The 26,294-nt window shown below is 41.0% G+C and overlaps 2 protein-coding genes across 3 annotated transcripts in view; one reads left to right on the forward strand and one right to left on the reverse strand.

The window, feature by feature from the left end:
* Nucleotides 1-9,814, forward strand: part of RASSF3 (Ras association domain family member 3) — a 40,253-nt gene extending 30,439 nt beyond the window's left edge. For both annotated transcript variants that reach the window (XM_053255703.1, XM_053255704.1), the window contains exons 2-5: nt 2,323-2,430; nt 3,046-3,319; nt 6,254-6,369; nt 7,081-9,814. In XM_053255703.1, coding sequence (XP_053111678.1) covers nt 2,323-2,430; nt 3,046-3,319; nt 6,254-6,369; nt 7,081-7,230 — 648 coding nt within the window. In that variant the 3' untranslated portion in view covers nt 7,231-9,814. The remainder of the gene's footprint in view (nt 1-2,322; nt 2,431-3,045; nt 3,320-6,253; nt 6,370-7,080) is intronic.
* A 4,286-nt stretch (nt 9,815-14,100) lies between these two features.
* GNS (glucosamine (N-acetyl)-6-sulfatase) overlaps nt 14,101-26,294 on the reverse strand; it is a 38,386-nt gene continuing 26,192 nt past the window's right edge. Inside the window, exons 9-14 of the mRNA XM_053256504.1 lie at nt 26,040-26,143; nt 24,725-24,826; nt 22,142-22,249; nt 21,847-21,957; nt 18,294-18,454; nt 14,101-17,780 (exon numbers count right to left, since the gene is read on the reverse strand). Coding sequence (XP_053112479.1) covers nt 17,705-17,780; nt 18,294-18,454; nt 21,847-21,957; nt 22,142-22,249; nt 24,725-24,826; nt 26,040-26,143 — 662 coding nt within the window. The 3' untranslated portion in view covers nt 14,101-17,704. The remainder of the gene's footprint in view (nt 17,781-18,293; nt 18,455-21,846; nt 21,958-22,141; nt 22,250-24,724; nt 24,827-26,039; nt 26,144-26,294) is intronic.

The following is a 26,294-nucleotide window of genomic DNA, read 5'->3' on the forward strand; positions in this document are numbered from 1 at the left end:
CAAATGCCAGGACTCTAAATGCTTTTCTTGCAGTTTAGTCTTCAGTCTTTAAACAACCAACTCTGTTTAGAACTGGGTTGCATGCCAGTAGTTAAAACACAGCCATATAGGGTATGACAAAACTGGTGGTTTTGGAATGAGATCATGATAAACTCGATCTGTTACTTTAATATTACAAGAACATGTAAGTCAGAGAGTCTTGCATATTCACAGATACAAATTATGTTACATTTTTGTTTCACTTTAGATTTTATTTTCTGTAGCAGTTATTTCCAAAGCAGACTGCATCATTTCATAAAAGAAATCATAGCTGACTGGTCTTCCTGTGGTGTTGCAGAACTGGCCTTTACAGAGATTGTTTTGGATTCCTCTGTGTGTGTGTGTGTGTGTGTGTAATCCACTCGGTACAAACTAAGATACATGAGTGCAGTTGTCAACCATCTTGTCTTAGCAGGGCTCCTGTGCTTTTGCATACTGCATGACAAAGTTGTAGGTATTGGTTTGATCTGGCTTCACCTGTTGTATAACTGTCATCATGGAACATGCAAAGAAAGCTAGGGTGGCCTGTCTGGAAGAAGTAGATTAGCAACTCCACAAACAAGCAGCTGGAATTGCATTGTTCACTGTTGCTAGTCATGCTGTGGGCTTTTTTGTGGGGCATACGAAAGGCCCTGTCTTCTGCACTGCCTGTGGAGAGCACTGAAGGAGTAATGTGCAATGTTCAGCCCACGTAATACGTGGTCTCTGGATCTGTATGTTCAGTCAGCATTTGCAAGGAAGTGGTTGAGTGATAGTGGTGCCATTGAAGACACATGTAGTGCCCTTGTTCCAGTTGGGTGTTTGTGTCTGAGGCAAACAACCGTGAGGCAAGGGCTTTCCCTCTATGTTTTGAGGACAAAAAACCCATATGTTTTCTGTGCAAAATGTCCTTTCTCCATAGTCCCCATCACTAGGCTTCATCTTTTTGTGCTCTAGGGTGTACAGCCTGAGGTGAGAGAGGCATAGCCTCACGTGTTGTGATTGAGTACAGGGTTAGTCTGAATTCTGTGCTCCTTTGTGGCAAAGTGGAAAGGATGGGTGAAGCAGGAGGCAGTCGGGTGGGCAGTATCTTTTTTTTTTTTAATGTGCTCTGGACTTGGTGTAACTTTCAAACATCATAGAGGGTGTGTGGCCATGGTCTGGAGGGGGAATAGCTTTTGATGTAAGTCTGCTGCTCCCCATCCCACCCATGGCTTGCCCCCATTTCTGGCCTTTGCACAGGAGGGGTTCATCATTGCCTTCTCCCGCGCAGTATGAGATGATGCCTTTCAGCATCTTCCTATATCACTGCTGTTCGATATAAGTGTACCAGTGGGGATTTGAACCGGCAACCTTTTGCTTGATAGTCAAGTATTTCCCTGCTGAGCCATTAGGTAGCTCGTGGCGCTCTCAATAATAGTGCCCCCTAGATCAAGTGATGCCTGTAGCAGTGAGAGATTTGAGAGTATGTGACCTTATTATTTTATTCAGCGGCTGCTAGAGTGCCTGTGGTATCTTAGAATCCCATGTTTCACCCTATAGCCTTCGCAAGAGATGATGGAAAGATAGAGTTTTGATTGATTAGTAACAGCTTAAGTGGAAACTGTGGAGGATTATAATGCCCAGTGACAATTCCTGACCATGATCAAGTTATTTTAGTCCTGTATTAAATGTGCCTGCCTAGAAAGTTAAGGCAATTAAATAGATGTTTTTGGTCACTAATTCAGAGAGCTGAAAGAGCTTCATACTATATATGGTACTCTGTGCAAGCAATGGAAATGTATTTATAACGTTCGTTTTCAATATGGTTTAAAAAGAAATTATTTCTGGAAGGTATTTCATGCTTTGGGAAAGGATTTCGAATGTGCTGTGAAAACTGATATACCACACGAAATAAACTTTTGTGGGGTGATACTTGCTTTTTAGAGCCAGGTTATAGCTACTGGAAATCCAATAAGTGTAAGTAGCCTGTTATTGTATGTAATTGCATCGGTAAGGTCATATTTGGGAAAGGAAAAACATGGAAGGTGTGAGATTCAGGATCAAGAATGCTAAAAGACTTCAGTGGAGATGGCCGTACACTAAAGACACTTTATTGAGAATCACTTAAAAATCTGGTAATGTATACTCTGACCCTTTCCCAAATGCTCAGAGAGGCGTTTTAGCCTCACACCAAGGCTGTACAGTAAGTAGGTTAGCCCAACCTGTGAGCCTATAGATAAGCAGGGATTTAAACTGGACATTTATGGATGATTTTTAGATGTTTCTGCAGTTCTTAAAAAACTGTCTGTTGTCTTCCTATAGGATGTTCAGAAAGAGAAAGAAACTCACACTTACCTCACCAAAGAAGCTGTCAAGGAAAAAATCCAAATCTACAATTCAGATGTAACTGATAAGCTAAAGATGACCTTGGTAAGATTTATGCATGTTTTTTATAAGCAGTTATAAGTGATGAATGTAGCACCACCAGTGAATTGTATTTTACCACTGCCAGTGGGAAAATGGGAAACACCTATATCGAGGAGCAGCAATATAAGAAGATGCTGAAAGGCATCATCTCATAATGCGCGGGAGATAGTAATGGTAAACCCCTCCTGTATTCTACCAAAGAAAAACCACAGGGCTCTGTGGTTGCCAGGAGTCAACATAGACTCGATGGCACACTTACTTCCATCATATACTATCAGTATTTCTTACTCAGACATTATTTATTCAGCTTTTTGAGAATTCCTAAACACTGCACGATAGACGAGTCCTGCAGCTTGCAGTTTTAGGTGGGGAGCAAATTCAGTCATCAGCTATTACATAGTCAACCGCGATACAGTCCACCTTAAATAAAAATGGCCAGGAGGAACAGCCATTGTGGGATGGAAGGGACTAAATGGCAGTTTGACTAAGCTAAGTTTGAGGAGAGGACCTTATTGTCTCACCTTGCCCACTAAACCGCTGGGGGAAGTGTGTCTATTCTTTGAGTTGCTAAACATCTAGAGGTTGAGTTCATGGTGTGCATATCGTCTTCTGTTGTAGAATCCCTGTGGTGTATACACTGGCTTTATCAAAGTTCAGCTGGAGCTGTGCAGACCTATCACGGTACGGGCTTCTGAGAATCCAGGGAAGCACGTCAACAACAACAACAACAACGAGGCAGCTTTTTACTTGCCTAAAGGCTACATTAATACTCTTCATATCAGCAGCACGAACACTGTCCGTGAAGTTATTGAGGCCTTGCTTAGAAAGTTTCTAGTAACTGATAATCCTGCCAAGTTTGCACTTTATAAACGCTGTCACAAGGAAGATCAAGGTATGTTTTTAAATCTTTTGAATACTAGTGCTGAAAAGATCAGGCTGATGTGTGGGTTAGAGAAAAAAGTTAGGTTTAGCATATTAATTCTCCATAAGATCCATATCACCTGGAGCTTGAGGAGCAACAAGGAGATATTTTTGAGACTGAAATGTATTGGGAAAGCTTAGATTATTCAGCAGAGTGGACTGATATAAATCAAGGTAATTTAACTTGCCAATTAAAAAAACACCTGATAAATATTTTGCCCAGGTTTTTCCATTTTGAAATGAGTAGTTTCCTACTAAAGGGTTGCTGTAACATCTAAAACATACTGGTTTGCAATGAAATAATCATTTTCTACAACCAAGAAGCATAATCTAAAATGTTTGGTCATACAGTCAACCTGCAGAATTCTGTTTACTTAGAGATAAGATATTAAGGCTCTATACGAGCAGTGTGGAGAGCTGAAATTTGGCAGGGAGAGCGAGCTTGACCTGCACACGAAAAATACAGCCCTCCCTGGGTGGCTGGATTGGCTGCCCAGATGATTACTGGCTCCATCATGGAGCCAGTTGGGGTGGCGGAGATCGAGGGCCGCCCGGCCCTTGAAAGTCCCAGAATGCCCCACGCAGGTGCACGGGGCATTCTGGGGAGTGGGGGTGCTTGTTGTAGCTTCCTGGTTGGGGGTCTCCTTGTAAGTTGCTGTGGCGTGGAGACTCACGATCACAAAAATGGGGTTAGTGGAGCGTTCGCTCCACTAACCTCGTTTAAGGAGGGGGTCATTTTAGAGGGCTAGCAGTCAGAAGCCATATGGCTCCTGGTGCTGCACATGACCGTGCAAAACCGGGCTGGGCTCCCTTATCCTGGTTTTGTGTGGCTGTGAGAATAGCCTCATTGATTTCTTCTTGGAGCGCGCTCTCTCTCTTTCTCTCTGAAAATGAATTCAGTTTGTAAACAGGGTTGGTCCATCTGCCAGACAGGCCTAGAGGCTGTTCTCACAAGCAACCAAGCCAGCTTCTAGGATCTTGTGTCAGCACAAGCTGTTTGCCGCTCGACCTGACACAGAGATGGGCACCTAGAGCACCAGTTCCCTGGGAGAATCCCCCAGTGCATTGTGCTTGGCACATGGTGCACTGTGGGATGCCCAGAGGCCAGGGCAATAAGTCCTGGCCTCAGTACGATCCACTCTGCTCCCACCAGGTGCCTCTGAGAAGCCCACAGGCAAGAGGTGAGGGCATGCATCTTATGCAGGGTCCCATCTTATTTGTTATTTCTCTGTGTAAACCACCCTGAGCCATTTTTGGAAGGGTGGTATAGAAATCGAATTATTATTATTATTATTATTATGCCCTCTCTCTTGCTGTTGCTCCCCTGCAACTGGTATTTGGATGCATCTTGCCATTGAGGCTGGAGATGGCCTATAGATAGACTTGTCCTCTGTGAATTTGTCTAAGCCTCTTTTAAAGCCATCCAAGGTAGTAGTATGTTCAAGCAAGGGATGGTAGAGTTACTGCTGGTCACACACAATGAGGCTTAGACTATTCAAACAATGGAGGAAAACTGGGCTAAGGGAGCCCAGCCTGGTTTCCCTCCATCGTGAGAACCAATGGACAACGGCGGCTAGCCTGCCAAAGTAGCCCTCCCCTTAAACGAGGTTAGTGGAGTGAGTGCTCCGCTAACCCTGCTTTTTTATCGTGAGTCGCCGTGGCGACACGCAAGGAGACCCCCGACCAGGCAGCTACAAGCCTCCTGGCCTCAGGGGTCTCCCCAGAATGCCCCACACACTCGCAGTCCCCGATCCCCGCCACCCTACCGGCTCCATCACGGAGCCGGTTATCGTGTTGGTGTCTGCCTAGGGCGGGCGAGCCACTCAAGTGCAGGGAGAGTAGGCGTGACCCACTTTCCCTGCCAAATGCCTCCCGGCTCTACACACCGATAGTGTGTAGAGCCTCATTGACTTGCATTTGTTTTGATCTTTCTAGTACAGTGTAGTAACAACTAATTTAGCATGAACAGTCACAGATCCCCTCCACTCAGTGCCGTTTACCTCTTTTGATCCAATCTCATCGCACTTCAGTATGGGCTGAACTGTTTATATAAATACTAGTCCTACAAAATAAGACACCCTCTTGCTTTTGTAAAAACAATTTAATAATAAAATTCCACCTTTTTACAGCAATACTTAGAATGGAATACAAAATTAAAACCATCATATAAAATTAAAACTAGTCCAATAAAATTGTAAATATTTATGTAAGGAAACCTTAAAGAGAAACAAAAAGGGGAGGTATAAAATTAGCCCCAAAGAGAAATGCTAAAGTGCTGGTTTAAGTAACCAAAACAAGTTCTTACAAGTTCTTTGAAATTAGATCAAGATCTTGCCTGACAGAACAGCCTGGGGAGACTGTAGTATAGCTACAGCACTGCCACTAGAAAGGCTGCCTACTTTGAATACAACATGATTTTACATGTCAGTCTTAATGCTTGGGAAAGTTTTCTGTTCATGTAAAATAAGATTATTTGTCTTTTTGTCTTTTTCTCTCTTTGCCATGAGCCACAGTATACTGCCACTTGCTGGTGTAACTGTAGTACAGTACAGTATTTGGAGGAAAAAGCTCTACCTGTTAACTGGTTCACTTTCTGTGCTGAAACAGACTTTCTCTCTCTATGCTGCTACATATAGTTTAAATAAAGAAGCATCTTATAGCAGTTTTGTGTATTGTTTGGCATATCTTTAAGTTCTGCTTTTTTGCTTAGAGCCCTTTCTTTTGGCATTAGCAGTAGCAGTTATTGCCATGCATAGTTTAACGTATTTTGTCCATAATTCTCAGTTATAGCATAGCAAAGTTTGGTGTGTGTAACTGTAAAGCTCTGATCCCCAGCAAATTTCATAGATCCAGTAAAATACTGTGTGCATAGTAATTTCTCAGTTGTAATTTTTCCTTGTTGCAGTTTATATGTGCAAGCTCTCAGAAACAGAACATCCGCTTTATTTGCGGTTGGTGGCAGGCCCAAGAACAGACATGCTGAGTTTTGTTCTACGTGAGCATGAAACTGGAGAGGTTTTGGTAAGTTGCACCTGGGTGAGATCTTTAGGGTTCTCTAGCCCAGCTCTTTCAGTGATGGGGTTTCTAGCTAGGATGTATGCAAAATGGAAAGTATATTTTCAGACTCAATTTCCTTGCATGCAGACAAGGAACCACTTGATCATCCACCAAAATCCAAATTGAATGAAGGTGGCTCTGTGGTTACCGTTGATGTATAGCTGTTTTAGCTGCACTCTACCAGATTCCAATTTGTAAGCTATTTTACAATAGTTTGCAACAGTGTTGTGGAATTCTTGTGGGAAGCAGCTGCACATGAACACTCCCCCAGTCTCTACTAGTGGAGGAAGCATATACAAGATATAGGCTGAATCTGCTTGTCTCTTGTGTGAAGGGAACAAATGTTTTACTGAACCTCAGTTGATTTGCTCCCTGCTTCCCAAATGAATTCATGAGGTTCTGTTGCTCTGTTTGAAAAATACCACACACAGATTTGAGATTTAATAAAATAAAATTTGTTGGACAATATAGATTCTGGGTAGAGTTTTAACTATTAATTATTTTAGTTGTGTACAATGGAGAGCCCATAAGGGATTATGTCTGTGGATCTCTCTATTCTGGTAGTATACAGAAGAAAGTGAGAATTGCGAAACTCTTAAAACTGAGTGTTCAATTTATCTGTATAGTTGAGAGATTTGAAATAAGTTAAAATAATTTTGTTTACCTTTTTGGCAGTGGGAAGCCTTTAGCTTTCCTGAACTACAGAACTTCTTACGTATACTGGAAAAAGAAGAAGATGAACAGTTGCAGATCTTAAAAAAACGCTATGCAGCATACAGAGACAAACTTGAAGAAGCCCTTGGTGGGGTTTGGAAACCAGGTTAAAATGGAGCCAAAGAACACTCAGGAAAATGTGCATTACCAAATATTACGTAGCATGCCATACCTAGTACAGAAAGCAAGAGCAGTTGTCTCTTTAGTACAGTGACCATTTTGTAAAGCCAAGGTTCCTTACCATAGAGATGGTCCCATAAATTGGCATATACAGTACCACGATTTTTTTTAAATGTTAATTTGTAGCTTTGGGTTAATGTGTAGTAATGGGTGTGCAAATTGAATTTTATTATAAATCCAAGCTCAGTTTTAAATAAGAACTGGGGCATTGTTTCACACTAAAATGGATTTTCACTACCTTTCTTCAAATATTTCTTATGATTTGCAAACAAATTGTTTTTATATGTAGAAGGAATGAAACAGGTTCCAAATGTTGTATAGAAGATGTTAAGGCGATCTTAAATTGAAGAAGGTTAGAGGAGGTGTTGGAAAGAAGGTAAGAGGTGGAAAAGAGACATGGAATGTTAAAACGGAAAAGACGGGTTATTGTGCAAGTCCATTATTCTGTTGAAATGAAGGTTGAGAGTTATGCTGTTTAGTATTATGGGAATTAATATATTCAATACTGTATTGAGATAGGATATGCTAGATAAAGTGGAAACAGAACCGCATTTTCAGAAATCAGAACTACTGGTTTATCCATAAAGGCTGTGTGTGGTATGTGACATGTTTTGGTCCCAGTCTTGTATGTTCTTTATGATGTGCTTAAATAATTGGTTGAGGTTTTCTTTAGTAAAAAGTCAGCATTAAAGAATCCATAGTTCTTTTAATTCACTGAATGTCTAAGGTGCAGTTTAATGATTTAGTATGAACTTTTAAAAAAAAAGGCATCACCCTCCTTGCTTTATTTTAAATCTGAAATAAAAAGAGAAATTCTTCCTTTTGCCTTTTCAAACCATGCTAGGAGAAAATGTTGTACTAAGCATCGTACTCTGGGCAACTTGAGTTCTCTTCTGCTTTTGATTTCTGCTTAAATTATAAATGGTTCAAAAGCCGAATAGGATGCTGCTCAACAAGGTGCAAATATTTATTTGGAGTAGGAGGATTTTGCATGTAACTTTTTTTCCAGAACTATTTTAAAGTGTATGTGATAAGTGAAACCAAAGAAATGGGTGTGCAATACAAACCTTTTATATAAATGTATAGCAAGACTTGCTTTAAGTTTTATGTTTTCAGCCACCCAGAAAATAGCTGATTGGGATTACTTTTTATTTATATAGTTTGAAGAATCATGAGCAGCAATCTGCCTCCCACCAATTATTTGGGCATTAATTTTGAAATTTCTGGGAAGTATTTGGTAACCCCTGGTGGATGTTATATGCAATGCCAAGATGAATGTACTCTTGGAGATCTGTGCCTTCAAGTTTGAGTGCTTCCCCTACCCTCAAAATAGCAAGATTTGAGGGAGATATCCCAGTTCCAATTTTGCAAAGACAATCTTGATCTTTTTAAAGTTACTAGTCAATTAAAAGTAAAATTGGCTGTCAATAATCAATGGCATATTTTGTTGGGGTTTTTATTTCATATGAAACATTGTAGTACGTAGTGTGTGACTTTATTTGGAACACAATCAGACGCATAGACTAGTGGTGCAGGGAATGCGGTTACAGCAGTTAGAATTATTTTCCTACAAATGCTGTAGCATGTCTGCGGCCTGGTGTAGATTTAACTGCTCCCATATGCTGGCCACCAAAAGCTCTTAACCTGATGATGGATGTGCTAACTTTTATTACATGCTGCTTCCTCTATATGTCATCCTGTAAAGTACAACGAACGCACCCTAATGGCACCACCTGGGATACTGTTGCTGTAGTAAGATAGGATACTGTAGCCCGTAGTAAGGTGCATGCCTTTAAATGCTTCTTTTGTATAAAGTATTACCATAGATAAGGGCTTTTTGGTATTTTGCATGTTGAAGCAGATAAGATCTAAACCAGCCCTTTGATTAACTTAATTGTATCCATACCCTAACAAATTCAATGTTTGTAATGAAATATTAAACATTTGTTGCTCAGAAGTAAATACAGTTTGAATCTAGAAATGGCAATCTACAAGTATGTGAATTTTAATTTTTACTTGAACTGTTGATGTTTCTCTATTCCCAAATTCTCTCTTGGTGTTGTATGCACTACCGTTTTAAGTAGGAAAAACAGACTTGGTATTAATCCAAAAGTTCTTAGCTTTTTTTAAAAAACACACACACTGATTACTACATCTGTGTGGTTTTGGGTTTTGTTTTTTTTAATTTAAGAGAATATATCAATGGTGACCTAAGGTCAGCATCTTTTTTCTTCTTTGTGGAATTTAATATAATCTTGTTTTAGTATCAGATTATTTGTCAAAGATGTTTTGCCGAACGTATGTATTGACTATTTGGTGGTACCTGAATGAAGAATAAATGAAATGAGAGCAATGCGAGAAACACTGAAAAACTATGTTTTGCTTTTCTTTTTTAGAAATTGTATTATTTATTATTTTAAAAGGGTTTTTTTAAATAGAGAAACTTTAGTTGCCTTGCAGGTGTTACTAAAATAGCAAGTTGTGATTCTATCATTAAAGCTGAAGTTGATACTGATGTGGTTGTTTCCATTTCTGAATTACTGGGTAAGCTTATTGTACTACTAAGTACCGTTTATGGCAGTTGACCAAAGATCCTCAGAGTGGTGGGCTGCAAACATACTTCCTCTTTCACCCACTCAAGTATATGATCTTTCATCTTGTGAACCACTGCTACCATCTTAAACAAAAAGCAGGCATCTGGCTTCAGTTCTCCATCCTTCCCAATGGGCAATCAGTACTGACACTGGTTTTATGTTTGTGCAGGATAATGATACGATACGACAAATCTTTATTGTCATTGTCCTGTACAGAACAACGAGATTGAAAGAATCTACAACAACCCCTACAGGACCTAACAAAAAATAGCTAAATATATCCCAATATACCCCCCCCATATACCCATTACTCTAAAAAACTCTAAAAGGAACACTAAGGAACACTGAGAACTGAAAACAAAAACCCCATCAGAAACTGTATTTTACTGCATTCAAAGCTAAAACCGCTTTTGGATAGAAGCTATTTCTCAAGCGGCTGGTCCTGGCCTTTATGACCCCGTACCTCCTTCTCGAAGGCAGAAGCTGAAAGAGATCGTTTCCAGGGTGCGTGGGATCCTGCAGTATCTCCACCGCTTTGTTAAAACACCTGGTGGCATAAATTTGGTCTAAAGTGGGAAGAGTACACCCAATTATTCTCTCCGCAGTCTTGACAACCTTGGACAGCAATGCTCTTTCCCTAACTGTGCAACTCCCAAACCACACACAGATTCCATAGGTTAACACACTCTCTATGGTACAGCGGTAGAACATCAACAGTAGATTATCTAAAAGATTATTCTTCCTGAGAGTTCTCAAGAAGTATAATCTCTGCTGTGCTCTCTTCACCAAATCTTTGGTGTTTGCTCCCCATGTCAGATCATCTCTCAACTCCATTCCCAGAAAACTAAACACCGAAACCCTTTCGGTGTTTGACCTTGCAATCCCTAAATACTGGATATAGGTTTTCTACTTTGTGCATTACTGTGTTCTGCTTTCACAAGCTGTGATTCAGAAGGGTTAAGAGGCATCCAGAAGAATATATCGTGCACATTATTTGGAAGTCTAACTTCACTCAGTACAAATCAATACTGGAGTATCTTTGAGATAAGAGGAAACATGGCTACCAAATTTCCAACAGGGGTTACCAAATTTCACCAGCATCAGAGTTGGGCTGATGGGCTTCTCTCCTCCGAAATAGGATGCTGGCCTTAACTACCCATGGGTGTAGGTGTTAGGACTGTGTGCGTTGGTAGAAGTCAGAATTCTGTTTTGGAATTCCCAGCCCCCATCACAAGGAGGCAGTGCCTCATGGGGCAACTGCCCCAGACTGGGGTGTTAGGGATTCTTTAAAAGCTACCCAGCAGTGGTACAGAGAACTGAGCAGCTGTGGCACTGCTTGGAAACACGGGGTGGGCCACAAGCCCCAAAGGGAAAGCTAGACACTTGTGCAGGATAGCTGGGATATGCAGGGATGGGCAACCCTGCAGCAGCCCCATATGAGTGCCCAGCTTTCCCTTGTATATTTCCCAGCAGTGCTCAGCCACCCAGCTCTCCTTGCACTAGTGCTGCGTGGCTTTTAAGAAGCCCCCCACTGAAGGCAAGGTTAAACAGCTGGTGAAATTATCTTATACATTCTTTGATCATGCATGTGCCTTAGTTTAATGCTTTAAAAATGTAGCTTCCACTTATCTTTTTAACAAACTGAAGGCAGCCAATAAAATTTAGATCACCATCAAAACATAACGACATGGGTGCAATATCCCCCAAGAAGATAGCAGTTTAGCTCTGTTTTGTTCAGACAGCATGCTGTCGTCGTTATAAAGCAGCGCATTCGAGTATGACTTTCCTTAGTGAAAGGGGGTAGGCTAATGTCTCACACACATACATTGTCCCTTTAGAGAAAGCAGGATCTCTAAGACCTATTTTGAACCAAGGGCAGCTGACTAATCTGGGCTCAGCAGATGAAGATGGGCTGCTTATGACACACCCAAACCTAAAGCCTAATAAGGGCACAGCTGTGCATGACTTGTCAGACCCTATGGCAGAGGTAAGGAATCTGGTGGTTAAGCAGTGGGAAGAACTCCCTGTGGCTTGGACTAATGCAATTAAACCACTTGAGACTAAAACAGAAGCCTATTTTCATCAATGCAATTGCAAACGAAACCATGAACTTCTTGTCTGCATAATCAAAAAAGTGCACTTAGCTCTCTGACAAACACCAACATGGGGTAGCAGGCGATCCTATCACCATCATGGTATTTGGGTCTGTGATAGTTATAGTCTGAGCAGAGAGGAATGTATTAAGAGCTTTTAGTGCTCCCAGGCTTTGGTCCAATATTATTTTGAACAAGCTGGCCCAGGCACAGAGCATCTGCGCCTCTAGTTCTCCCCCCTCCTTCTCGGTCCTCCCAAATCCCTCTTGGATCCCCCCTTCTCAGCCCCCCTCCCTCATTCTCGGCCCTCTTCCCTTCCTCCCCCCTCAGCTCATCCCCCGTTCTCGGCCCATTTCAGCCACCAATTTCCCACTGCCCCAGCTACCGCTTCCCCCAGCATCACTTTCAACCGCCCATTAGCCTGCCTGTTCGCAAACTCTCGCGAGAGCTGCCACACATGCGATTAGCGACAGGTCCATTTAAGAGAGATAGATAGATCACACACACACAGAACTGTTGCTGCCAAAGTAGAGCTTGACTAAAAACATTGTTGTAATTTGCCCAATTTCCCTTTAAAACATTTCTAAAGGAATCAGATATTCAACTGCTGCAATATTAGGGGGATGAGGACTGGTTTTATAAGATTTGACCCCAAAATCTCAAGTGCAGAAAATCTTTCAACTTATATAGAGAAGGCAAAAGCTTTGAAAGGGGTTCCTTTCAAAGTCATGCACTGCAATGGATCATTAATGGTTACCAACACTCTAGAAGTGTGTAACCTACTGATTCAGCTAGGTATCAAACTAAACAATTATGTGGGATATGATGACTCAACCACACAGCACAATGGCCCAGAGGACTTGTGAGCAAAATAATCCAATTCAGAAAGTGATTCACACATAAGTCTGTTTAGGCATGCTGCTCTGAAGGATTGATACTTATTTAATTTGTATTAAATAAGATTATACACAAGATCACATTAGAGCCTAGCTGTCAAGTGCCAGCTTCAGATCTCATCCTGTGGGAGAACAAAACCCATTCTTACTAAGACTTTCATGGATATCTACTGGGAAGAGGTTTATGTAATAGTACATTCTAAACTAGCCTATTTCTAGTTCTATGTGACAGTGTCCCTGAACTATGGAAAAAGGTGGGCTGATTTCCATTTTACCGCAGAAAAATAGCAGCTATGAGTTCAGCTGCTGTTTAGCAGCTCCTTTCTTCCCAATCTGTCTGGTACCTCTAGTGCCAAGATACCCAGTGATAAAAATGTGACTCACCCCACCCCCAGGGCTGAGCTAGCCTATGCAAGGTGCTTTAATCCACCCTTCCACTTCCTAGTAGAGGCAACTGCCCCTTCTGCTGCAATCTTATCTTCTAGCTTTCTAGAAGAAGGGGGATTCTCTCTGTAACAAGGGAGACACCAGGCCTCACTTCTCACAGATGCTCTCACCTTTCCCATGCCAGCCATACACCTTTCTACACATAGGGTCCCTAGGGAGGGCAGTAGTGACAGAACTCTTCTACTTCTCTAAAGCCTTTAAGGCCTGCTGTGCCAAAATAAGATTTTGCAGAGTGAAGATCTGCCACAATAGCAACTGCTGGATGAAGAAGTCAGTGGTGTCACAATACCATCAGCGAAAGAGGAAGGTTCAATTTCAATTTATCTTGTTTACAGCCAACACTAAAGTACATTTTCATGAAATGTAATCATTCTTTTTCACTGTAGCAATAGTCCAAGTAACTGATGTAACTGGATTGCCATTGAAGTATTAAATGTACAGAATTTTTTTAAAAAACCTTCCTTGAATATTGTCTAAGGCACTGTAAAACTAATACAACATTCATTGTTACAGTCCTGCTAGGTTTTTAAAGAGCAAATACAGGGCTCTCTTGTAGAATGGTACATTGACAAGCCTAACAATTGTGTGGCTTCTACACTGGTTAGTGTGGTCTTGCTTGACTGGGTATTCTGTCATGGCTGCTATTAATGTTTCAGAGCATTATGTGAATGTTTTAAATACAGCTTGCAACTACTGCTGCCCACCCACACCTCCATGAATGTGTCCTAGAGGTGGTGATCTGCCAGCATACATGGCTGCTTAATTCAGAAATGCAAGTTTTGCCTTCAGTTTTAATTCACATACACACATCTGTTGTAGACATAAGTTTACTGAAAAGTGCAGCAATATACAGGGTCCTTCAAAGGGCACTTTCTAAACAAAATACTATGATCCATGAAGAAAAATGACACACAGTTCTAATACTGCATTAAGAGTCCACATTAGGAACAGAAATAGTGTTACGCCAAAGAAGTTTAACCAGTGTCATAGCATCAAGCAGAATTACAAAACAAAATTGCTTTTTGTATTGATGGGGTGGTGGGATCCAGGTACAAGGCAACTGCCACAAGCACTGGAAAAAACAGGTGCAATAATTGTTTATTCATATATAGCATGATTGCAGATTTCCATTGATGAACTATCAGGACAATTTGCCTTTTAACAACTGGCTTTTGCATCAACTGAATGATCTTGAGAACAAGCATCTGATATGATAAAGCTATATTGGGGGTGGGGAATTTAGTTCTGAAAAGTGTTAGTTGTGCCCAGGACATCACGTCCAGATCAGTTATATTGGTCATGTATTGGTTATCTAGTATGATTTTGCTTCTGTCAAGTGCTCTGACCAAGAACTTGTGCAGAATGCTTGAGCCAGCTTGGGGCTATTTATTATGATGCATGGCAGCTCTTCCACATGGAGTGTTGTGCACAGCAGTTTGCAGTACAGATGGACTTCCCTGCTACCTGGTCTGTTACAGCATCACTGCCAAGCAGCTCTCAGTTTAATGCTTAAGTGATTTAAAGTCACGTTTTATTTAAGACTAACATTCTGTAAGGCCTCTGTTGGTATCCAACAGCTGGATAGCTCCTTAGTGGTAAAGTGCAAGACGGACTACAAACAAATCAGACTATCTAGTACAGACTGCCACCATTTCTAATGTTCATCATTGTAGAAAAGTGACTGTAGGGGGAAGTGTACTGCTTAATTCCAATAGCAAACTTTGATATTTCATACAGTTGGTATTTTCACACTTTACATATGTTTGTGTCCTAGAACAGTTAAAATATGTCCAAACACTAGTTCACTGCTTTAAAATGCAAGAACCACCAATCAATATAAAAAACCTTAAGTCCTAGATCCTACGAACTCCCAAGATGACAAGCGTGTAAGCTATTTGCAAGAATCATTGAATTTCAGCTAACACTCAATTAGATTGGCTATAGAAAGAAAAAAGTATTAAGCATATCCAGCTTGCACTTTCTTTGATTTAAGTTTTTTTGCACCAGTTTTACATGATTAGCTTCCATTTCATGAGAACTGATTAAGGAAACATACAGATTGGATCTTTAACCTAACCAAATATACAATAAAATCTTAATGTTTATCTAAGGTTACATGTATAGCATTTTATGTATTAGAAGAACAAGTTACTTTTAACATGTTAAAGTGGTTGAGTCACTCACTGCTGGGGCTACTAAAAATACACCAAAACTAATTTCAAACTTTTTGGAACATACTAAATGGTGAGGAGATGACAAGTGCTACCTCCATCCAATAAGACTATGGCAAGCAAAACATAGCATTAATAACAGTAGTATGGAGATAGGTTTTTCTTTCCTTACTAATCAATGTTTTGAAGTCTTGCATCCTAAAAACTAGAAACATAACAGTTTGGAAACCTATAGAAAGGTACAGGAATGGAAGATCACTGTTTGGGACAACTGGCTATAAGATACAGAATGAAGTAGTCTGAAAACTCTTGGGTTACAATCAATCATAAAGACAGGGGAAATATAGCATGCAGGAACTACAGTGAATGACTTAGACCAGAGTCTCACTCTAAGGCCTTGGTCAAATGGTCAATCCTGCACTCATACAGAAAGAAAGCAAAGAAAAAGCCTTCAAGTTTGGGAATTCCAAGGGAATGGCTTCCATGCCATTCTGCTGGCATCTACTGTTTCTCTGAAACAATTGTCAAAGATGTCTATTATCCTTATTTGCAAAATGAAATTCCTGGCTCAGAACAGCCTTATACCAAGTACCTGCCATGGGGATGAGACTGCTGAAGTTTATAAGAATACTAGGTTCTACCAACTTTTGCTTGTTAAGGGAAACAATTCGTATCAGATTAGCTACTCTCCAGGCTGACAAGCTTACATATCTACAGGAATAAATGTTGAAAGATGCATTTCTACCACTGGCAATTATGAGATACTTGAAGGCCTTTTCTTCCTTTTACTTGGGCTACAGATACCAACACACATACATGTATGAAAGATGCATGCATTTTCCAAAATGGCATTTCCAGATAAGATTTGGCCCCTGCTAGCTGGTATTTTGAAGGGAAAAGCTGTTTTTGAAATGGCACATGCACTCTTGATAAACAATGATACACCTGCCTTTTGTAGTTGAGCATTATCTGGTATCCTACTGTTTTTGTATTAAGGATATGCCTTTTGAGTGCAGACAATTAAACAAGCTTGTCACCTAAAGAGGTACTTTTATGACTGAGCACTCCCTTGACTGGAACAAGTGGCAAAAAAAAAAAAAAAAAGCCTTGTTTGAAAAAAAATGATAAGTCTGGTAGTCAAACATGTAACAGCTGATAATTGTAATGGCTCAATTTCTACAGATATTAAAATTGCCTAAAGCATTAAAATATCAATTTCTAAATACTGGCGAAGTCAGAACATATTTCACAGGTCTAACTGGGCATGTGATAATCAAGAATGAGAAGCTACTGTTTCCCCAAACATTGATACCAATTAAATATGACTTTCAATCCTTTGGCATGAAGGGCTCTTAATGCAGACCTGGAATAATTAACTTTTGATCCCAAAACAACTTTTGAGATGAGGCACTAAAACCCCTTTCCAGTACATATTGCTACGTCAGGATGGTAGATACTACTTGAGTTTTGAGAATATTTCCCAATTAAACTGTGCTAAGTTCTTGCATTTGTATCATCCTTAAATTGCTTATATTGTACAAAGGAGAAAATCTGGGTGCTGAGGTGTCATGCATCTTTGGGAACAATGCTTGTTCAGTGGTTTACTTGATTCTGGTTATAAAATAAATATAATATAACAGGCACACAAGTTCTAATCAGCAACTCCAATTAAGCCCTGAAAGCTGAGAAGAAAATGGATGGAAACTTCCTTGGCTAATTTGATTATACTAAACTCCGAGTACAAGCACAACCAAGAATCGTACTGTAGCCTCTTAAAAGTTTATCAGGTAAATGGCTTTAGCTATGAGGAGGCAGTTTGTAGCTTCTGGCTACATAAAAGGTCCAGCATAACTTCGCCAAGTCTTTCCCCTTTCAGCTTCTATGTACACTTCTCCATGTAGTACACTTTTAAGCAGCTAATGATTTCCATCCTCATTTACACCAACAACAGATTCAGATTCATATCAAGTTAACACTGTACTTCAGGTATGTAACTTTCAAATTGATGTAGTGATCAGATATGAGTAGGCTAGATTGATCATGTCTGTAACACACATGTATTGCACAAGGCAATCAGCTGGATGTTTGGAAAAAATCAAGCCAGCTGATTAAGTCTTTCAGATGTAGTCAATGCAACTGGGCAGATTTTATGCAGTCACTTTGAAGAAACACACATGGGTAACCAAACAGGCTAGAAGATGCAGCTACAATGAATGTGTAAAAAGTCTGCGAGTCTGAGTTCCATGGTTGCTGAACATCAGATGTGGGTTGAATCTGTACCTAAGGGATGGAAGAGAGAAGAGTGTGCCCTGGTGAGTATTAGAGGAGCAGGTTGTTTACATTTACTTATTCAAATATCGGCATTCAACATGGGTTTCAAGATTTCTACAGAGACGCCTCTGCACTATTGCTACGGTGCAACATCCATTGAAGAAATCCATGCCACAGTAACTGGGAGATTCTACCAACTACAGTATATTTCCAAACAGTTTCTGCAGTGAAGTTCTTGGCTAAGAAGCAGCTAACTTTTGTATCTGTTGCAATTATACAAGTTTTAAATACTTCACTGTTTTAAATATTAAAGTTTAGCCTCCAAGCTCTAATACAGAACTGATTTCATCTACACAATTAACATTTTTACAAAGACAACGACTTGATTTTCATTTAACACATTTACAGCTGAATTTTACTTAAAAGGCTCAGGTGAAATGCAGACTGAGAAACTGTCTATATGCCTGAACTTTCAAAATCAGTTAAACTAAGAACAGAGGTAGGTCAGAGGTGTAATTTTACCCTGGGTCAAAGACTCCTGGTGTACGGCAAGTTGCTCCGGAACAGGACTGCATCATCATTAGTCGATAGTTCATCTTCTCTAAGATTTCTTGGTCTATTGTTTTTGCAATATTGGTTAGCTGATGGGGGTCTGCAGTCAAGTTGTAAACTTCAACAAACACCTGCATAAAAGCAAAAGCGTTGCTCTAATACACATGCACAGCATCCTAGCAAAGAATTTTTCACTGCCAGAGAAGATTTTCTAGTAGTTATTGTACTGTTTGTGCCCAATATATATATAGATATTTTCTTCCAAGAAGCCTAGTCTTAAGATGTTATGCTGGTGTCAACTAGGTTTAACTAACCAGGATTGCCTCTTTGTATAATCAAATATATTGAGAAAATGACAATGATTTGCACAGACCTTAAGTCAGGTTTTCACTAATTTCATTATCTTGTAAACTCAAATCTGTGCAAGGTTCCAACATAGCCTAATTTCATTTTAGCAATGAACCTACCTGCAGTATCAAACTGATACTAATCTGAACACAGATTAGGTGTGACCAGAGTACACCTGAAACAAGGGGTAGAATCCACAGTTGTCTTTACTCTGGAGCAAGCACTCCTGTACCAGGTTAAGGACATCTGTGAATGCTAGCTATGATTTATATCAGCATTAATGTACCGGGGACTACAGGATGTGGTCATGGCCACCAGCTTGGATGGTTTTAAGCAAGGCTTAGACAAATTCACAGGAGGACAAGTCTCTCAATGGCTACTAATCCTGATGGCTATGGCTACCTCCATGTTCAGACACAGGATGGCTCCAAACCCCGTTGCAGGGGAGCAGTAGCAAGAGAGGGGGCATGCCCATCTCCTGGATGTATGGCTTCCCATGGCATCTAGTGAGCCACTGTGTGAAACAGGGTGCTGGACTACATAGGGCTTAGGCCTGATCTAGCAAGATAGGTAGACAATACAGTTTTAACAAAATATGACCTAGATACCTCCCTACAGATGTTCTTTCAATCTGTATCTTTTATAGAAAAACACATTCACGTGGATTGTAATTTAGCCCGTGTGATATGAGCACTCCTTTTTTGTTTCATCACACACCGACAGTGGATTAACTTCATGAAGACTGAACTGTTCCTTCCAGTGATCATAAAGCTAGCATCCCATTAATGAGATTTTAATTTTGCTTCTAGGAGGGAGAGTCAAGTTTAATCCTTTTAAAGCCAATTGTCCTGGATCTTTTTGTGGAGCCGTGTTCTCTTCTACTCAGGTCACCTAGCTTCCTTGGTTTAATTTACAATCCTACCACCCATCAAACGTCAGTTTGAGTTTGTCATTCCTCATTTGAGCTGCATCTGTTAGAACAAGAGCTGCATTTGGATTGTGAGTCCTGGGTTTGTATCTAGCACTCATCCTTAGCAAAACAATGCCCCCAGTTGTCCATTATTTGTCATAATGTCCACTGACACCAAGATACAGCTACCAGTAGACACTATGGCTTACAGATCTAGTAGCCTAGAGCTGCCAATGGAGGTTACACATGCAGCTTTTATTCTCCTTTCTAGCCTTTGGCTACTAGATCTATAAGTCAGAAAAGAGAGAAGCCTCCAAGTATATTTTGCCAATCCTGGTAAAGAGTGCATAATTACTAGAATTATAGCAACCAAATATCTCATACAAACAATTACACTCTGCAGTCACATTATGGAAAGATATTTAATTGCTTATGCTGAATAGAGATATACAATATATGTTTTTACCAGCATGGGGTAGGAGAAGGGACAAGAGTCAGAACCTTTATTGAGATATGAATATTTCTAACTAGGTGCTGGGAGAAACACAGGAGGGAAGGTATGGGAATTCTCGTTACTTAGGGGCAGTAGAAGAGTATACACTTTTCATACTTACCTTCCCCTATCACACCGACACAACAAAGAAAGGAACATTGGTCACTTATTGTAAGGCTTCTTGCTGCTGGATTTGAGGACATCTCACATGGGTTATCCTTCCCACATGGTCCAGAGGACAGGACAAATCAATTAAGGCAAAGCCTTTAAAAGGCCAAGAAGGATAGCCCCTCCCAGTTTGGTTTAGCCAAGCCAAGATTGGGGGCGGGGGGGGACAGAGAGTGCAGCAAAGGAAAAAAGTGCATACCAGTAGCCAGGGACACCCAACAGGTAGGTCAAGATGTCTGAAAATCAAGTAGCAAGAAGCAGCCTTCATGGTAAGTGGCCAATGCTCCTTTCTTTGCTGCTAGATAAGGATCTCTCATGTGGGACATGCCACAACTAAGATAAACCAGGAGGGGGGCATCACCATCTACTGGGGTGGAAGAACATGTTGGAGCACACATCTGCTGAAGGAGGCCTGGGGAACATCCAACTTATAATGTCTGGTAAAAGTGGGTGGAGATGACCATGTAGCCGCTCTGCAGACTTCAACCAATGGTGCATTTTGTAGAGAATGCAGCCAAGGTGGCAGCTGATCTTGTGGAGTGAGCGGTTAACTTGAGAGTTTGGTAGGTAGGTGTTGGACCTCATATGTCAGTGCAATGCAGGCTTTGATCCACCTCACAATGGTAGCAGATGAAAGAGGACTTTAAAAGGAGAGCAGAAATGGAATACAAAAGGAGGCAAGAAGGAAGCAGCAAACAGAGGTAAAGCTTGGCAAGTGAGACCGTCTCTGGAGCTGGTGCAGGACAAACTGAACTGGGTGGGCCTATCCTTCCTGGCCTTTTAAAGGCTTTGCCTCAATTGATTTGTCCTGCCCTCTGGAGCATGTGGGAAGGATAACCCATGTGAGATGACCTTATCCAGCAGTAGAGAACTACAAGCCAGCCAGCAAGTCCTATTAAACTTACCCATTACTCTGTACACACTGTCACATTGTTTCATTCTCTCTTTCATGCAGCTACAGCAGATATTCTGTTTCCTTGAACAAAACAATCTCTCTGCCAGGCAATGGACTCAATTTGGTTATTCCCATGTAACTTCTGCTAGCATGTTTTTCTGGTGTCAGATTCTGCTTATGAAAGCAATCTTGCACATTTCTAAGCTCTTAGAAACAGTTGTCAATTTCTTGAGAGGACAAAAGGAAGTACTAGGCTAATCAGTTTATGCATGTCTCCTAAAGGCCGCTTTGTTTAGGCTACTACATTTTACTTCTCCCTCTAAACAAAGTTTAGGTCAGGATACTACATTTGACCAACATAGGCCATAAAACCTACTAAGGAAAAGGCTTGATTTTTCTTTTTAGAAATAAATCTTAATACTGAAAGACACAGGCACATCATATGATTCTGACATGCAGTGTCAGGAGGAGCTAACTGCATCACCAATTAAAATCCAAAATAAATGGGGTGTTCAATTAGCTCAGATCTACAGATTTATTTTAGCTGCTGAATACTACAGTTAACTTTCTTCTGCTCAGGTGGGTAAAGAGTGGCTACACAAAGTTTTACCTACATGGTCAAACTTTTATGCAAATCTAAGAACAGGTAACAGATAAATACAGTCAGTCAACACCATACTTCCAAAAGTGTAATAGAATACAAAATTACCTCCCGGTCATCAAATTCACAGTATTGCAGATCCCACAGGGCTGAGAGTGTCCTTACACATGCATATGTGTTGTTATAGGCATCTTCACACACACAATCTGGAAAGCAATGCTATAAGAACAGACTTAGTGTTAGACCAAGGTACATGTGAGTAGTCCGTTACCCCATATGTTTTGTTTTAGCCCATGTTTAAGACTTAGCTCCTAATCTTTCCACACAAACCCTAATATTGCTTTAAATTATCAGGATGAGAAGGTTTCTCAAAGAAAATGCAAGCAGTTTTAAGACTACATACAGTGACACCAGGACCAAGGGCAGGGCAGGTAGGATCACTACTGTTATGGCCTTCTCCTTGGTATTCCACCAAGACATCTGATCTCCAGGTCACATTACTGTCTCCCTTCTAAAAGAAAGCAAACATTAATAAATGACGTTTTTGCATGAGTTTACAGATTGAGCAGAATGTAAAGAGTGTTAACATTAGATAAGAGTGTTTCTAGCCAACACAGTTGTGGAAATTAAGCCTGAACATGTGATAACTGAAAGGTAAATATGAACGCACATTAAATGGTTTTGTCACCAATACAATTTTAAGTATCTGGTATTATTGAAGGCAGAGCTGCTGAAACATTCACTTGCACAAAATTTCAGGTTACTGTATTTTCACACCAATGACCCTTTTCTGGTTTTTGCAAACAAAAAGTGGGGTGTGGAGTTCTAAAAGGCTGTGGGCTTTCTATTAAATTATTAACACAGACTCTTAAAACAGGACAGGACTGCTCCTAGTCCCACCCCACCCACTGATTTGGCTCCCTCAGTTTAGGAAGCTCTGGGTGTGAGACTGAAGAGGCAGTTCAGTGCATCATGCAGGCTTGGGAAACTCTGGGCAAGCAGCCCAGTCTCAGCATTCCCTGCTTGGGAGCTGCTGGGAGTTGTGGTTTGAAATGTCTCCCAGCAGAAACCTGCCTGCCTGATGGTGGGACTACATTTCCCAGAAACCCCCAAGTTGTACCATTTGCTGCTTTAAAGAAGAGGAAGGGGAAACAAGTTATGAAGTACCATTTTACACTTCTCTCCATATTACGTTTCTATCTCGCCACTTCTCCCTCCCACTCCTCCTCTCTTCCCACTGTCCTGCTTCTCCCCCTGCTGCCCCATCCCACCGCCCCCAGGTGTCTCTCCCCATCAACCTATTTTTCTTTTAACAGGCTTTCCATGTGACTTTGAACAAGGACCTTAAGGAAATGCAGGCTCTAAGCATGTGCAGGCACTTGCCACGGGCGGGGACTATGCACAAGAATACAGTACTCAAGTGTCCTTCAGTGTACCAGGGGATCTCTGCTAGATACACCATGAAAATTGCACAAATGGACAAGGACTACAACCTTATGCACCTGAGTAGGGATGTGTGAACAGTTTATAATCTGAATGGTTCAGTTCAATGGCTCAGTGTCGAGTAGAAACCACCACCCCCGGCCTGGTTCAACTTGACATAGGGCATAACCCATCCACCCTCCCACCCGCCCCCGGCCATTGGGTTGTTTTTTTCCCAATTTTAAAAAACATATATATTATATAAAAATGTTGGCCAGCATGCAGGGGCCCACTGAGCATGCACAGCCTCCAAAATGGCCACTGCAATGGGGGAAAAGGCCCAGAAAGGGCCAAAGAACATCCGAACTGGGCAATTTTTGGCATGAGGAAGACCAGCGGCAGGGAGGGAAAACCTCTGTGGACACACCTGCTCCGGGTGGCCTTGGAAAAGCCTCCAGGAGGAGTTAAGTGCAAAAAAATATTTTTTAACACAAATATTCCTGAATCACCCCCCTCCACCAAGCCAAACTGAACCGGGGAGGTTCAAGCGGGGCAACACCAAACTGGCCTGGTCCTGTTCGAGTCCTGTTCGGTCTCAAACCAGTCCAGCTGGTTTTGTGTACACCCCTACACCCGAGTGTGTGTTTAATGGAACACATATTTACTTCTAAGTAATATGTATAAGTTTTGCACTGTAAGTAGTGCAACAGTTTGTACTCAAAAAAATGTTATGCCAACAAGCATCTTTCCTAGTTTTCCTTTTACTCTAAAATTTGACAAAGCATTTTTATAACAAGTAATAGAGGTAAGCTGCATCAAAACTCAAGCCCGTTCACAATGGCTCACAAGCAACTCTCCACAAAACACAAGGTCTCAACAACTGTTACCTCCTCCCCGATATCCCTGAGCTTCCCAAAGAGCCCTTGCCGAGGGACCCTCAGCAACACTATGGGCACAGGCAGCTTCAGGCAAAAGGCAAGAGCCAGGTGGAAACAAGGTCTCAGCTATAAAACTACACCAGTTTCCTGTGATCTCTCCCCTCCCCCTGCAGCCCCCTGCTTCACAATCCTTGGCAACAGTTTTTTTGGTAAGTTCAGCTGAGGAAACTGTACGGGAAGGAAGAGATGAGTGCACTCTAATGGCATTGCTCTGTATGTGAGCCAGTACATTTACTTCAAAAGCGGCTTCTGTTCAACAAATGCAGCAGTTATTCCTGCTAACACGAAGGGAGTATAGGCTGAGTGAACATGCTAATGTGGTGTGCAAAAGGAGAGAGATCAAAATCCAGTTTAAACACTGACAGGGCTGTCTGAAGGTGAAGCCTCTGGGCTGGTCAGTCAGGGTCCCACTTTTACAGGGGATCTACACCACAGCACAGCAATGGAGACTCTTCTTGCTCCATCAGAGCTGGAATAATAATAATAATAATAATATTGATTCATCACAGGGAGCACCACAGACTATTTTCACCCTGGGCCTGGTACGAGTTAGAGTCCTACACACTGAAGAAGATCCTTAAAGCAATTACCTGAATACCTGTATATAATCCCATCAGTGTACTTACCAGCAGTGGCAATAATGACATCCCATCCATCTGTGTTTTATTTAGATCATAGCCTGCAATATCTAAAATAGTAGGACCCAAATCAATGTTTGCCACAAGCATCTAGAAGGCAAGAAACAATGCATTAGATATTTTCCAATTAAGTTTTAAATAAAATAGAAATATGCAAATTATGCAGCGATCAAACACGTTGGCTACTATATTTCACTTGCTTCTGTGACATTTGAAGACTTCCACTGAATTGTGAACAACTACAAATACAGGTTGCCAAAGCTTCAGGGAAGTAACATATGCTGCTCTCTGTTGCTCATACTGTGGCTAAGGTGCCACCTCAAGTGAAACCCCATTTAAACCTGAAACTGGTCACTGCCACGCCATCACATTCACTGTAATCTTTGCCTGCTGGTATTAAGTGGCCAGCTATTTACAAATTCTTATTTTTGAACATGCCATTTTATAATAGAGTGGGTACAATACATGGGTGTTCTGTATTAACTCTTATCCCATCCATCCTTGCATGCATACTTATGAGAAACTTCAATTGTATTTTAACCCACTGAATACAAGAGATAAAGGGAAAAAGGGTGGCGAGGGGGAGAAAGAGGGGAAATGCTCTCAAAAAAGGTGCAGATTATATTTTTCTTGCTTGACCCTTTGAGTAAAGAGCATCTGTTCTCTTATGTTCAATTGTGCGAGCCCTTCTAATCATTACTGCACATTTGGGCCAGTATTGGCAATAGATCAGAACACACAGAAAGAGTGTTGTGCAGAAACAGAATGCAGTGCTACGTCTAATGCCAATCCCAGTTACATCTTCCAGATTTCTAGAGCTAAACAAGGACTCTACTTTTCAGTCATATGTCATCCACTTTCAGTAGTTAACAACCCAATACTCAGATCAGGCTTGTAAGCACCAGAACTCTCCTGTTCACTTGAGAACATAAAAACTACCTCTCAAGAGCATGAAAGTCTTCATCCAGGCAAGGAAGCTTTAACCTATTTTTAAATACATAGGTGATTAAAACAAACTGGGAGGCTGGGGTAGGTAGTCTAGTAAGCTTCTATCAACGTCTTTGCAAGGCTGATTGAGAAGCAGAGTTGTTTGGCACATGTACAAGTGTTCCTTGTTCCAGTCTACACAACAGCAAACTTCAGTACTCTCTCCACAGCCCGTTTCTGCTCAGAACCTTATTTCACCTCATATTAGTTCCAGTCATTGTTGACTCCTCCAGTTTATACTGTACTTATTCTGGAATTAGTTTGCTTTGAAACCATATTACAAATTACATTGCACTACTTTCAAGTACAGCTGTACCTTGTTTGTCTGGTTGGGTTTGATTCCTGGACCTCTGACTAGCAATGGAACTTTAATGTCAAACTCGTAGAGCTGTCGTTTGTCAATAGGCAAAGAAAACTGACCTAAGGAACACACAGAGCAGAAATTCTGACATATGCAATTTACAATAGAGTTCTACAGTTAAACATCATTTGGTTCTTGAGAACAAGCACTGTTCACATGGAGACAAACCTGTTTGGTTTCTTATTCAAGTATTTTGATTTTGATTCCTTC

This window comes from Hemicordylus capensis, chromosome 5 (genome assembly GCF_027244095.1).
Source record: "Hemicordylus capensis ecotype Gifberg chromosome 5, rHemCap1.1.pri, whole genome shotgun sequence".
NCBI classification, from domain to species: domain Eukaryota; kingdom Metazoa; phylum Chordata; class Lepidosauria; order Squamata; family Cordylidae; genus Hemicordylus; species Hemicordylus capensis.